We start from the raw sequence: 14,108 nt of genomic DNA, 5'->3' as shown, positions 1-14,108 counted from the left end.
AAAAATATCTTATACTGTTTAAACTCAATATTGGATTTTAAACATATTTTAGCAGAATTGTACTAAAGTTTTGTTCTCATGTTGTGAGAAAAAAAAAGTTTGAAGCTTTGGTATTTGTTTTAAGAAAGGCAACACTTTTGTAAATTGATCAGATGCATGAAAAGGAAAAATCTCCTAAATTACCTAAGTGATCTGTTCCAAGTTGGTAAAAAGTCAAATTTCATGCATGCCAGATTTTTACCCAAGAGTTGTGAAGTGTCTCCTGAGAAAACACTATTTTAGACTTTGACCAGTTGTAGTGGCTAACGTAGTTAGTGTTTTGACAGTCTATATAAGGAAAGTAGTTAGTATTAATAGTGTAGGTACATGGGAATGGTTCTTTGAAGGCATGTTTGAATCATCATTGGATAGTAGCAACATGGTTTTCTACTGATTATAGTGGTTTTTTTTTGTCATTTTGCCAGTTAGGTGGTCAATTTAGACTTTTGTATGATGAAAGGAAAGAACTTGGATAACCTTCCATTGTGTTTGGATTATGACAATTCCGACATGTTTCTCATCTTGTTTTACACAAATCTCTAATTATCAAGTTGTGTAGTCTTTAATTAAAGCTCAAATGGAAGTCCAAATTTTACGAGAGCTTTACCATTTTTATGAAGCATATCTCTGCCATTAATTGCAATTACTAGCATGAAACATTAAATAGAACTTAGTCTCGTTATTGTATAGATTTAAAATTTCATCGTTTTAGATACCTACATTCTGAAATCAATAGAAGAGAACAAAAGTTGAATATTGGGCTGTAGAAAAGGATTCATCAATTATTTCTATGCAGTATATGGAGTTCTTAGAGAGTTTTTGTATTCTGATTATGTTGAAGATCATTGATGGATTTCAGATGCATTGTTTTATGCATTTTCAATGTTTCTTGCATTGAATGGTGCCCTTGAGTCAGAAGCTATCACCACATTGCCTTACAGTTAAATCTTGTTATCCTCTTGTTTCTCAATGTTTTCTAGAGAAAAGAAAACTCTGATTGAGGTTACGAGTATTATACAGTGTATTAGAAAGAACAAAATACAAGACTGAAATAAAGACAAAACTGCAAAACTGTCACATCATTCAAGCTTTAATGATATAAAATGTAAATTCCCATCCAACTTCCTGTGTTTACAGGTTTACCTTTTTCAGACTGTCAAAAATTCTAATGACCTAAGTTTATGGCACTTCATGTTTGCCCATATTTAAGGAATAAGTTGGTGTATATTATCTGAGACATGGAAAGCACCAAACAAAACTATATAACACTGCATAATAGGTGGGAGGATCCTTCCAATATCCACAACACTTTGTTCAAACATGTGAGAGAACATGTACATGTAGTCTGTTTTTAGTGTCATTATCAGGAAAAGAATTGAGAGATACTGATCTATAAATACTGAAATAGTATTTTTAAACCACTTACATGTAGGAAAAGAAGCTACTATTACCGAGATACTTGTATATTAAATGTGCTTTTAACAATAGGGCTTTAATGAAAGGAAAGTATTAATGTCCTTATCCGTCTTCCGTCACTCTACAGAAAGAAAGTTTATAAAACATCTATTGTTTCTATTAAAAAATTACAATAAAACCTGAAAAATCAAGTAAAACTAAACATTCTATTCCACTGTAAGATTAACATTGTAATTTTTGCTAGTTGTTTATTACCTGATATTTAAAAAAATAATGGTGTATAAGCTGTGGAATGCAAATTTTCAAAAATGTATAAAAATCCATTGGAATTGGATAATTAACTTTTAAATGCTGTATGGAATTGTTCAGCCTCATGTGAATTTTTTTTTATAGTTGTAACAAAATGGTTCAGTTATACTAACTGTGACCTGAAAGGGTAGTCAGGGATTTTATTAAAGGAGAGTTCTCTGTTCAGTTTATTTCCCTACCAGAATCTGTGGTACTCTTTGTATAATAGTATTGTCACTTTTTAAGTGATCTTTATTTGATACCTGGTAGTACAATGCATGTATGTATACTTGAATTACTGCTATAAGGATCTGTTAAGTAGGATGGAAATAAAGAATGATTCAGTAAAAATACAACATTTTTAAGTGGCTTTTTGTTAGAGAATATAAACTTTTGTTTGAACAAAAAAGTACATTTTAGATACATTTTCCTGGTTTGTACATGTACAAGTATTTATGAGAGATGTTTCATTTAAGGGCAAGTAAATTTATATAAAAATATTTTTGCATCTTCATAAAATAATACAAAATTCTGTGTAAAGAGTTTTGAAACATGTATTTCATGATATTATAGTGCTTTTTTTTGTATTTTTTCAGGGCAGCAAATTTCAGCCTCCATTGGCTGGTTTAATGATGTACAACAATGAACATTTTGCGCAACCCCCACCTGCACATATGGGCATCCCTCCTGTTCACATAGACCCCAAGTCTGGTAAGTTATATTCTTGAAATTTGGAAAAAATTTGAAATGGCTCAAATGTACATTAAAAACATTGATAGGGTCATGAATAAGAGAGGAAAAAAAGCAAGTGGCTGATTGGTCATTGGCTCTTTTATGCTTAGTTGGACAGGTCATGGGCTACTGCTTGGTTAGTTTTGGAACAGACCATGTTTTCATGAGTATGGTTAAGTAAATTTATCTTCTGATTATAAGGAGTGTCCCTCTATTGACCAGTGCATTATGTTGGTGCGTATTTATATGCTTGATTATTTTTGTACACTGATAATCTCAGGTATATATAAATGCATATATTACTAACAAAAAACTGAGTTTTTCCATTTTTCATTACTAATATAAATCCAGTGAACAGTAAAAAAATGGTTTTAGAAAATATATCAGGTTTCTTTTTTTGGCATTGAAGGGCTCTAGATTTTTAAAACCTTTTCTCCTCACCATTAAAAAATACAAATATTTTACTAGGAAGTAAATGTACTATAGGGATTTTCTCTTCTGTTTTACAGAAATTCCAACCCCATTTGCTAAATTTGTTTGTTCAGTTGATGTTCTTATGTATGGAAAAATTATCACGACAAAATTTAAAACATTATTCTGGCACCAGTCCCCACTATCCAGTTGTTCTTTGGGCTGGCTTTTGTCATTCTCTTTTATGTAAAAAAGTTTAAGATCCACCGACCGCTTTTTATTGGCCACTGGTCTGTAGAAGAATTTTCCATAGTTCTCATACTAAAAACTATTTTTAACTAGGTAAACAGCATGGTAACAAAGAAAGGAGATGTTTCTCAGATAACACTGAAAGTGCTGAAAAGTTCAAATTATAAAGAAAAAACTAGGAAAGATATATTTTTTTTTCAATTGAAATTTTTGATGCATTTTATTCTATAGAATTTTATATAAATTGGATTGAAATTGCAGTTTTATTATCAAAGTTAATGTAGGCTTGCAGACTAATAGAATATCAATAGCCCTGTAATTCTCAATGCATCACCAAGACACTAAATAGTAGTATCATAATATAATCATCTTCTAGGAATAATAAATGTGGTCCAATTTCTCATTGTTTTTTGAAAGACCTTTTAAAACCAGCCTATGTATGATGACTGTTAGTGTATTTGATTGCAACCTATCTGAGTATTACATTTTATAACATGTATAGAATTTAATAAACTTGATGATACAAACCCATTATTTTAATGAGAAAGACTCGTATGTCATAATCAGATATGTTTTTCCATCAGATATAAAAAATCCACAGGTAGATTCGATGCTATTGTTTTGCTTCATGCTGTCTTTGGTTTTTATATTACAAAAACTACAGTGTTCAAATTGGTGATTGAGATAACTTAACAATGACAGGAGCACAGACACTTTTAGTCATGACACCTTTAGTATTGAAGTCAGTTAGGGTCGTTAGGAAGTGCCAATTGAATTTGTTATCCTTGCCTTTCCTGAATCAGTGTTATGTGGTTATATCTCTATAAGGAGCAAAGTCCATGGGCTATCAGCTTCTTATTGGGCCATCTAGTAAGCTTTTATAACTGTTATCAAGAGATAGCATTCAACCAAGGCTTCAAAAATAAATAAGTACTTGAAAAAATTGGTCTTTTTTAACAGGACCTTAAACTAGCCCTTGAAAATTGACACCATGTTTTAATTTTGCAGGTTTACCCAGACCAACAATGTACCCTTATCCAGGGTCTGGTCAATTCCCTCCTAGTCTGTATGGGCCAGACCTTCCAGTGCAATGGTAAGTCTCAGGATCTAACAACTGGTCAAAGTATTTTATGGTAAACACCAGTAACTAATCTGATGGTCATAAAAAATTAAATGACCTGGCAGCCTCTTGAAATTATCTAATTATTTTTTTAAGTATTGAGTTGACCATTTTCTGCCTTTTAAAAAGATGAGGCTTGGAGTTAATTTGGCCACATTTTAGGATTATTTCTTGTTACTCACTCTCAGAGTAAGAATATTTAGGTCAACAGCTAACAGTCAACAGTAACACTGGACAAAATTACTATTTTGACCTAAAACAGTTTATTTGGCCAATTATTAGGAGAGTTATATTGGCTATCATTTTACAATAAAAAGATTATAAAATGAGGCATTATGGGATACTTGTGTCATAATCTAATGTCCAGTTCTTCATTCCATGATCATTAGCATGCTTTATGGTTTACAAGTAGAAATCTGAAGTTTTTATGGCCCATAAAAGGATTATGATGAAAAGTTCATAGGGCGCTTATTATTTTGAAGTAGACATGAGACAAGTTCTATATTGGCTTCTTCTAAATGAGAATTTTATGTTTTTTATTGCACAAAAAGAGTTGAAGAATCTCTTAATGGCTATTGTTGGTAGTAACAGTTGCATTTTAAATGGGATAAATGCATTTGACAGCCATTGTTGCTTGAAATTTACGACTCCAGCAATAGTTTTTATCAGCAAGGCTATTTACACTTGTATTTTAGCAGTGACTACCAGTGTTTTGTTGTAACAATCCTTACAATTTTCCAATGCTACAAAAATTTAAGCAATTTTGGTTGTAGTTTTCACATATGAAATGAAATGACACCTAAAATTGAAAAAAATCTAAGATTTAACCAAGATAGCGTGTATCTTACATCATACCATGTGTCATATTCCAAGTCAATTAATTATGTTAATTTGAGTTGATTTTTTTCCCATGCACCATTTGGTATTGAAAGGCTGAATGAATTTATTTATTTCCAATTGCTTCGTTAATGAATAAGACTGTCACCGAATCCAACATTTGTGTTTGACATGTATGTATAAAACACTGATTTTCATATGAATAATTGTTATTGAACATTAATTTAAGGCTAATCCGTGAAATGCATGCAGTACTGTTTTACTGCAAAATGTAAAAGTACAAGTTTATATGTACTAAACAAATCTGAAGGATGAATTATAACTGCTTTCTTGTCTATGGCATTGTAATCTGTTGATATTAAGAATATAGCTCAGTATACCTAATAAAACTGAACCATGTTGCATCACACAGCCTCTGGGAAATAGAAGATCTACAATCTTGGGTAAAGAACAAATTTTATAGATATCTAGATACAAACAAATGACATTTTTTACTGCAGTGTCGTAATGTTAGATACTATAGCTTCTTACACTTGCTTTGTCACTATAACATATCTATATTTAAATCATTGGGTGTTAACATCACAAGATTACACAATCTGTATTAATAGCATACTGGTCTTACTGAAAAAACTTTCACTTCTACAAAACTGTCATAAAGTAAGTGAAATACAAAATGAGAGGGTGTTGAATTGATTGACATTGTTGTCTATTTCAGGAATCGTTCCCCGGGATACCCTATCTCCTCAGGTGCCTTTTCTGGGCCTTACCCACCCTCATTAATTAGTTCTAATTCACCATTACGGTTTGGTCCTCCAGGACTGTTCCCTCCACATGGTATTCATCCAGGCATGCCACATCCAGCTTTAGTCTCACCAGGACCAAAACAAGAACCCCAAGATAATCATAGGTATAGTATTACTAATATTATCTATTGTCATACAGTGGAAATTGTCTAAACCGAACCCTGAATAAACCAAAAACCAAAAAGACTCTTGAAAGTCCCTTTATATCAGTTAAATTGTATTTTGAATAACCTGTCTAAATAAACTTTGGAGTTCAAAGGAGTGAGGTTTATATATGTTTTATTGTACTTTATTAACTGGTTTCTATATTTGGTTTAATAACACTTACTGACTTCTGATTTTTCTGTAGTGGATTTTCTCTGAGTAGACAACTGGTGTATAAAATATTGATGTACACATGCTGTGACAGTATTGCTAATTTAATATAATTTGAAGGAGAAAGGAGTGACAAAAATAAAGAAAGATAGTGTTTACTCTTCATATATATATATATATATTTAGTATGGATTATAAGTTATTAAAGCGATTATTTTGGAGGAAACAAGAAATTGAAATTTTATATCAAATAATATTATCCAGATCCAATGTCAATAATAGTCATCTAAACGAAATACACTTCAATAAATCTAGTGTTATGTTTGAGGAGGTCTATTTGTCTGTGGTATATTAGGAGTCATTAAAAATGTCTTTGTAAGATGGGGATGCTTTTGATTTCATTGGATATTGGAAATGTAATAACAATCAGTAAAATTTTAATAACAAAATAATTCAAGTTAAAAACTTTTTTTAAAGTTCGGCCATAAATGTCTTTAAGTTGTTCATAGAAATAGGGGACAAATTCCAATAAAAATGTCCTTTAGTAAGTGACAGTCATCAAGAATAGCTGTGGTGAAATTAAATGAAACTTCACTTATAAAATCATGTTTTTGTGATTCGTCCAATTAACATGTGTCAAGATACAATACATACAACTCTAATGGGAGGTGTTACATGTGTTGCTGTCATTAGAATCATAATAACTATATGGGGCTTTTTTCCTCTTCTAATTATAACTTTTTTGTTAGTATTGTCAGTTTGAAACCTATTGAGTGAACGGTTAAAACACTTTTGAGAATATATTGTTTTTAATTTATGAATTTAAGTTTTAGACAATTTTATTTATTTTTTTGGTGTATGAAATTATATCTAAGTCAAGTTCACTTTTTAAGTTTTAATTATTTATCTTTTATGTCTTAAAATTTAGGTACAAAATTAATATTAAAAGGAGAATGAAATGTCCAATGAGTCAAAGTATGGCAAATCAAAGTCTTCAAGTTTTGAAATGGCAGTATTTTATGCTCTATACAAACATGACCCTTTAACTATTACTGTGACATCTTTATTTGCGGAGTCAAGCAATTAATTTAAAGAATACTAAAATGATAACTCCATGTCATAAGGAAGTGATGATGAAATTATTTAAGAATGAAAAGAGATAAGAAATATTGGTTGACCTAAGACAGTCTTAGAGAACAGTTTAATGCTAATCTGGTTATTAAACGTAAAGAAAAAAAAACTTCAAGATTGAACATTGAAAGATAGAGTATTCAGTATTGTGTCTTGGTATCTAAGAATTACTATAAAGATGAGCAGTCATTGATTTTCAAATTCAAGACAAAGAAACTGAACAATATTTCTTGGATTTAAAAGTAGCAGTTGATAAAGAAACATAGATTGAATAGTATCTTTTATTTTGTCCAGTTGTAAATCCTTTCCCAGAGGAATTGTAGTATTTGAATTTGGAATGATTCTATCTTGTTGTGGAAAGCTGATTTGAGTTGTTGCTTTAGGAAATGTACTGAAATAGATTTGAAATAATGAATCTGAACTATTGTTCTGAAATTATCTGTATTCAAGATTACTGAGGATTGATATGGCTTACACGGATGTTATCATGCAAGTAATCCTCCGATCAGATCTTACCTATACACTGATATGAAAAATAACAATGGTCAAAGCCCATGAGGATATCTTCATTTCATTCCTCATTTCATGCATGTCGATCGTTGTCATGTGGAAATTGCTTACTGAAATTCATGTGTGTGCTTATGTTGTCCAATTGCCATTATTTGTCTTCTGTTCAATGCAAAAAAAAATTTTGAATTTAAAAAAATTTTGCATTACTCTGTAATGAAAAAAAAAAATCCTTTATTATTCTGGTTCAGTTGCTTTCCAGAAATGAAACACTAAATAAAGATTTTATTGCATGCGAGGAAAAGCCACAAAAATCTTTAACAACTTATTGGAAAAAAAGAAACAAAGACCTTAAATTTTTTTTAAATCGGAAAAGAAACTAAAATATTGTATTTTTATCTTCCATTAGGAATATGCATGATCAAGGCCCACCAGAAGAAACCGCAGCTCAGAAGAAAAAAAATCATATAAAAAAACCTTTAAATGCGTTTATGTTATTTATGAAAGAGCAAAGGGCAAAGGTTGTAGCAGAATGTACTTTAAAAGAATCGGCAGCAATTAACCAAATTTTAGGTCGAAAGGTAAGAATCTAGATAAAACATTCGACTAATTATGTCAATTCTTCATCTTCCATTTAGGAATATGCGTGAGGACGGACCTCAGGAAGAATCACAGAAGAAAAAAAATTATGTAAAAAAACCATTAAATGCGTTTATGTTATTTATGAAAGAGGAAAGGCAAAAGGTTGTTAAGGAGTGTACTTTAAAAGAATCAGCAGCAATTAACCAAATTTTAGGTAGAAAGGTAAGCAGAAACAAACTGAAAAGTTTCAGGATTTTCTAAGCAATCCTGCTGTAGAATGTGTATTGAGGACATGTAAATCTGTGTAAATAATGGATCTGGAAGCCTTCTAATATTTCATTGGTAAACAAAACAAAAAATGTTTTTCACTGAAATAGACAGCATGAGCAACAGTACTTCTGAAACATAATGAATTCACAAGAACATGGGTTTTTCTGAAAAATTCAGCCTTGTTGAGTTTTAAATGAATCACAAGTCTACTGTCTCTGTAGGTTGAAAGTTTTCATTAATACATGGGTAATTAGTCACCTTTGTTTGGGAACCACATGCTCTAACGTATATAATTCATTTGCATAGGAAGGATAAATGCATTAGGTTACAGTGTTAACTTTAAATGCAAGGTCTTGTTTTATCCAATTAATTAAGTTTAGAAAATGCATTTGCGTAAAGTAGTCCATCTGAATCTGATTTCAGTGGCATGCCTTAGACAGAGCTGAACAAGCCAAGTATTATGAAATGGCCAGAAAAGAAAAAGAACTTCATCTGCAGCTATATCCTGGTTGGAGTGCTAGAGATAATTACGCAGTGCACACAAAAAAGAAACGGAAAAAGAAAGACATACATGGTGCTGAAAATAAAGGTATGTGATGAAGATTAAAGAATAAGTGCAAGCATAATGTAAATCCACTTCCTTCACTTTGGTTCTTGTTCAGGAGGCTACATAAATATTAAGAAAAAAATAGCACTTGGTGACATGTTTCATTGATGAAATATAGCAATTTTCAATTGTTTAAATTCATATTTTAGAAAGCCATTAATAAATGATAAATGAAGCAAAAAAAAAAAAAAAAAAAATGCTGTTGAAGCGATCTGTTTTACTCACCTTAAATGTTCAAATTTTATGTTGACTCAAATTTTACATGTACATCTACATGTATTATGTATACAAACAGGAATACATTGTAAATTATGTCATGTGTGGGTTACTGTAGTACTTCTTTGTGTAGTTGAGTGTATCTGGATCTTATTTGCTCACTTCTCTTTATAACAAACTATCTTCTGTCTAATATTACTATATTCTGATTATATCTTTGCCACATTAATTTCATCAAGTTGCCTTATGGGTCAATTAAGCTTAAAATTCAGTTCAAAAGTTGTAATAAGACAGTATTAAACATGCAGTAAAATTTGATTTATTTTCAAATTTAGGCTGCTCCCCCATAAGTCACAAAATGAAATTGATGTGGCCTAAGGATGGACAAGATATGTTACCTAGTCAAGGTAAGAATCGTGTTGTTAATAAGTAAAGGGGGATGCAATTCTTTAATCTTGTACCATAAAACTAATGAAAAAAATTATATATTTTGATGTAACATGTTATTGCCATGGGAACTTTTCGGCATTTATAGTTTTATGGTGCAAGGATTATCTCTTTTGACAATGTAGATTGTTTCTTTACTAATTATAGAATGGGCAAAAGTAAACCAAGGTGTATTGAATATAAATATGTATCAGAAATCTATGATTCATGTACAAAGGGAAATAACTGTTGTTCTTTCTGATCTTCACTATTCTTTTCTCTTCAACCCTCTCTCTAAATTTTAGATATCTGGCTTACAGATTGTTCCAGTGCTAAGAAGTGCCGAGCAAGATATGGGGTAGAACAACAGAACCAGTGGTGCAAACCTTGTCGGTAAGTTTCACATAGTGCCTGAGCCTGTCGTTAAATTTGTATACGTTGGAATATTCAAAATGTGGATTTCCTTTTCTATGAGTATTCAAGTGTTTGTGAAAACTATGTAATTATTTTTCATTGTAGCATTTTAGTGGCTTTGTGTTATATATTTTACCTTAGGAAACTGGAAATCCACATTTTTGTCAAGTATTCCACTCTTTCGCATGGGGAGAAACACAAATTTCTGATTTGTTCATGATGAACTAATAGTATTTTGTTTGCAGTGACAAATGGTACACAGGAATTTTGTGTGACAGTGTACATATATTACACAATCTTGTATGACTTTGTATATGAGCTCTTCTTGTCTGCAGTGCAAATGTTATCTCTTTTCAGATCTTCGCTTGAACAAACATCTGATCCGACTGCTGACATAAAACAGAGTAACTCTCCGGAGGTACAATAATAATGATAAAGGTACCCTGTCAGCATGCCACGCCACAGAATGCTTAACTTTATATTGTTTGCCAATTTTTATAATTGCTTATAGACCATCATTCCCATCTTCTCAGGAAAACCTGCTACAATTTTGTTTTATTTTGCTTATCAATTTTTAGTTGCATTATGTATTTGCTGAATTAATGATGGCAGTAGCAATTTGCATGTTGCTATGATAATAGAGCTGGAACCATATTTGTTTGTGAAGATGGTATTGCTCTTTAGCTTGCTGCTTATTTTATTACTAGAACGTGCTTAATTCAACCTTTAATTTGCCAGATGCTTCATACTACCCTAGCATGAATTAATCCTTTCATCCTCCATATGGACTGGACTTCCATATTAGTGACTTGGAAGTGTCCACTTGGGATGAGGGGTGGAAGGGTTTAGAAAACAATGAATAATAAAGATGTTTGATTCAAGTAGTATGCAGCTTGCATAGTCTTGACAAAATTGTTTTTGTTTTTGTTTTGTTTTTTATAAAAAAACAGCGTCTCGACAAACCCTTTCACCCTTTTTATATGCAATGAAACAAACCTTTTTGCATATATTTTGTTTCATTTTTTATTTTAAGGGGTGGCAGGGAGTTTTTATAATCCAATCTTTTGTAACATCACTCTTTGAAGTCATAGCTGTAGGGAGCTGTATTACTAGTATTCCTTAATTCAGCTATCAAACATCTTTAACAATTTTCATTATGCAACTTCTAAACTTTAAAGCTATATACTGAGCCATAATATTGAGAAAGCACAAGATTTGATGTTGCAATTGTGTTTTATTTCAGCTACTAATCAAGCTTTGTTTGCAGGCTTATTTTTATGACTTAGACTTGCTTTAATTTTAACTTAATGAAAGAGTAAGATGATGATATTGTTTCACCAGAAATTTTTTGCCACAGATTTTTTTTTTTTTTTTTTAATTTCATCTCATCTTTACCATTTTGATTGTTTTTTTGGTCAGGTTAGTTATATTTCCTTGTAGTAGAACTGAGCTCACTTAAAGGGGACATAACTCTTCTTAGACTTGCTATGTTATTTGGCATCATTCTATTTGTTAATTTTAAAGAATGTTTCGAAATCTATATGCGTCATTGTTGCTTTTTAAGAAAATAGAAATTTGATAGTGAAAATAAACTTCTTCCTTCTTAATATTTTCATAAACATATTCACCATATACACTTTAATTTTGTAAACACTTTTTATTGTATTGACCTGAATACACAATTGGTATTCTGCCCACTACATAGCTGTGAGATCCTGTTAAAATTATACCAGATTTCCTTTTGTCTTATGACCTAAGTATTTTCTAGAAGAAAGTTCATTAGACTATTGCTAGTAGCTATTCATACGTAATAGATGAAATCATCCATCACATTTAGAATGCGTATACTTGCCATTCACTGATATTGCTCTGTTTTTCTGCTTGTGTAAGCTAGATATAGCTCTGTATATTGACAGTTTAGTAAGTGTAGTTCATATATACATAGCAATGCTTTTTTTACCCATATTTTTGGTTTTTTTTAGTTTATTATTTTTCCCATTCACATTTAAGTATTATTGAATGTTGTCTGCTTTAAGTATAAACCCTCCAAAATGAATTTTTTATATGAATTCAAGTTCCAAAAAAATGTAAGGCCTTCAACTAGCAATTTTTTCATACCATGTGGTTTTATGGTTATATATATACATATATATTTTAAAGCATTTCTCTCTATATAACATGGGCATTTAAACATTTTTAGCATGGAAATGTTTTACAACCTGTTTTCAGAACATCTTGTTTGGTAAATTATAATTTTCTTTTTTTATCAGTGCCTTAAAACCTTGAAGTTGTATGTATACTTAATACATTTGTTTTTCATTTCAGTCGAAAGAAGAAATGTATACGGTATTTGATGGGAGATGAAGGCGGGGAAACAGATGGAGACGACGGCCATATTAGTGATGGAAATCGCACCAGTTCACTGCATGATAGTGATTCTATGACCGGAAGTCCCATGCATTCTGTTACAAGTGATGATGCCTTTTCAACACCATCCAAGTCTTTCTACCGACATTCTCCTTCCCCGCTGGGTGTCGGGAATTCCGATCTTGACTTTACATTAAAAAGTGAACATACTCATGTTGACATAGAATCGGCGGAGATTGATGTGTGTTCTCAAGATAGTGACTTAAATCTTACACTAACATCAAGTCCACTGAAATCCTCGCCATACCGTAATCATATACCGGTCACTTAAAGGGATCAATTCTTGTTCATTTTTGTACATAATATAAACAGTAATTCTGTACAGCATAATAATGATCTCCGATTTCACCTCATTTGTTGTGATCAAAACCGTAATATGTATGGGGATGTGTTCAGTCATCTTGTTGGTGAATATCTTGCGCTGAAGGACGCTTTTGCCAACATATTCATGTGCTGTCTGTGATGTGAGCCCTTATTATATCTTGAGTTGTACCTCATAATGGAATCTTCGGCAATATTATCAGAAAATTGTTGTCTATGTTATAAATTATGGCATTCTGCTCATAATGCTGAGTAAAGATCTCCCCCATTCCACTTGTATATTTTTGACAAAAATTATGGAGGCTTATGCCTTATTCATGTTTTTTTAAAGATATTCTCAAAAAAAAAAAAATGATGGTGAAACATTTTTGCAAAAGAGATAATGGCTAGTTTAATTGTTTCTATCTACATGAATTTGTCCTATGAACTTTTTAGTATGTACCTTTTAATATAAAATTCTTTATGAAAGTATTTATTGACTCTAATTTTATTTCAGTGTGTTTTATATGAAATGATTCATTGAGAACAAGAATTGTACAAATCAATTGTTAGTAGATTCCATCCATATGTACTATTATACATGCCAGTTCAGTTACCCAAACATTTCACTTGGAGCATCTATATAATTTTCAAACTTGTTACAGTTTGAAAGTGTCTTGTATTCTACTTAATTAGCATTAAATCTTGATACAAGAATATACAGAGAATTCTTAAATGTGATAATTTGACTGTAATTCAATTTTGCTTTGGATTCCTTCTATTCTAAATATCTGGACTGGCTTGTTAGTATACATGTATAGTATTGCCTTTGGAGACTTTTGGACTACACAAGACTTGCAATGTGGTATATGCTGCCCATTCATTATTGGTGCAAATTTTTATATGTTATTTTAAGGGATCTAAGATCATTGATTTATATATTTATTTGTATGAGAAATTTGTGTGAGTGATTGATTGGAACAAGAGGATTATATTTATATCACAATACAGGAAC

General features: G+C 31.2%; 1 protein-coding gene across 7 annotated transcripts in view; it reads left to right on the top strand.

The window, feature by feature from the left end:
- Positions 1-13,466, top strand: part of LOC148618867 (transcription factor 7-like 2) — a 42,603-nt gene extending 29,137 nt beyond the window's left edge. Inside the window, exons 4-12 of one of the 7 annotated variants that reach the window (XM_088578175.1) lie at positions 2,340-2,454; positions 4,144-4,228; positions 5,811-6,002; positions 8,490-8,655; positions 9,127-9,292; positions 9,862-9,933; positions 10,258-10,345; positions 10,724-10,784; positions 12,692-13,466. In XM_088578175.1, coding sequence (XP_088434301.1) covers positions 2,340-2,454; positions 4,144-4,228; positions 5,811-6,002; positions 8,490-8,655; positions 9,127-9,292; positions 9,862-9,933; positions 10,258-10,345; positions 10,724-10,784; positions 12,692-12,730 — 984 coding nt within the window. In that variant the 3' untranslated portion in view covers positions 12,731-13,466. Of the gene's footprint in view, positions 1-2,339; positions 2,455-4,143; positions 4,229-5,810; positions 6,003-8,260; positions 8,433-8,489; positions 8,656-9,126; positions 9,293-9,861; positions 9,934-10,257; positions 10,346-10,723; positions 10,805-12,691 lie in introns of all 7 variants that reach the window. The other 6 variants (XM_088578174.1, XM_088578176.1, XM_088578171.1 and 3 more) reach the window with 6 other exon arrangements.
- The last annotated feature ends 642 nt before the right edge of the window (positions 13,467-14,108 follow it).

Source organism: Perna viridis, chromosome 4 (genome assembly GCF_037379345.1).
Source record: "Perna viridis isolate PV_CMFRI_1.1 ecotype Kerala chromosome 4, ASM3737934v1, whole genome shotgun sequence".
Classification (NCBI taxonomy): Eukaryota; Metazoa; Mollusca; class Bivalvia; order Mytilida; family Mytilidae; genus Perna; species Perna viridis.
Note: the sequence above shows the minus strand (reverse complement) of the source record. Positions and strands in the feature narration are given on the sequence as shown.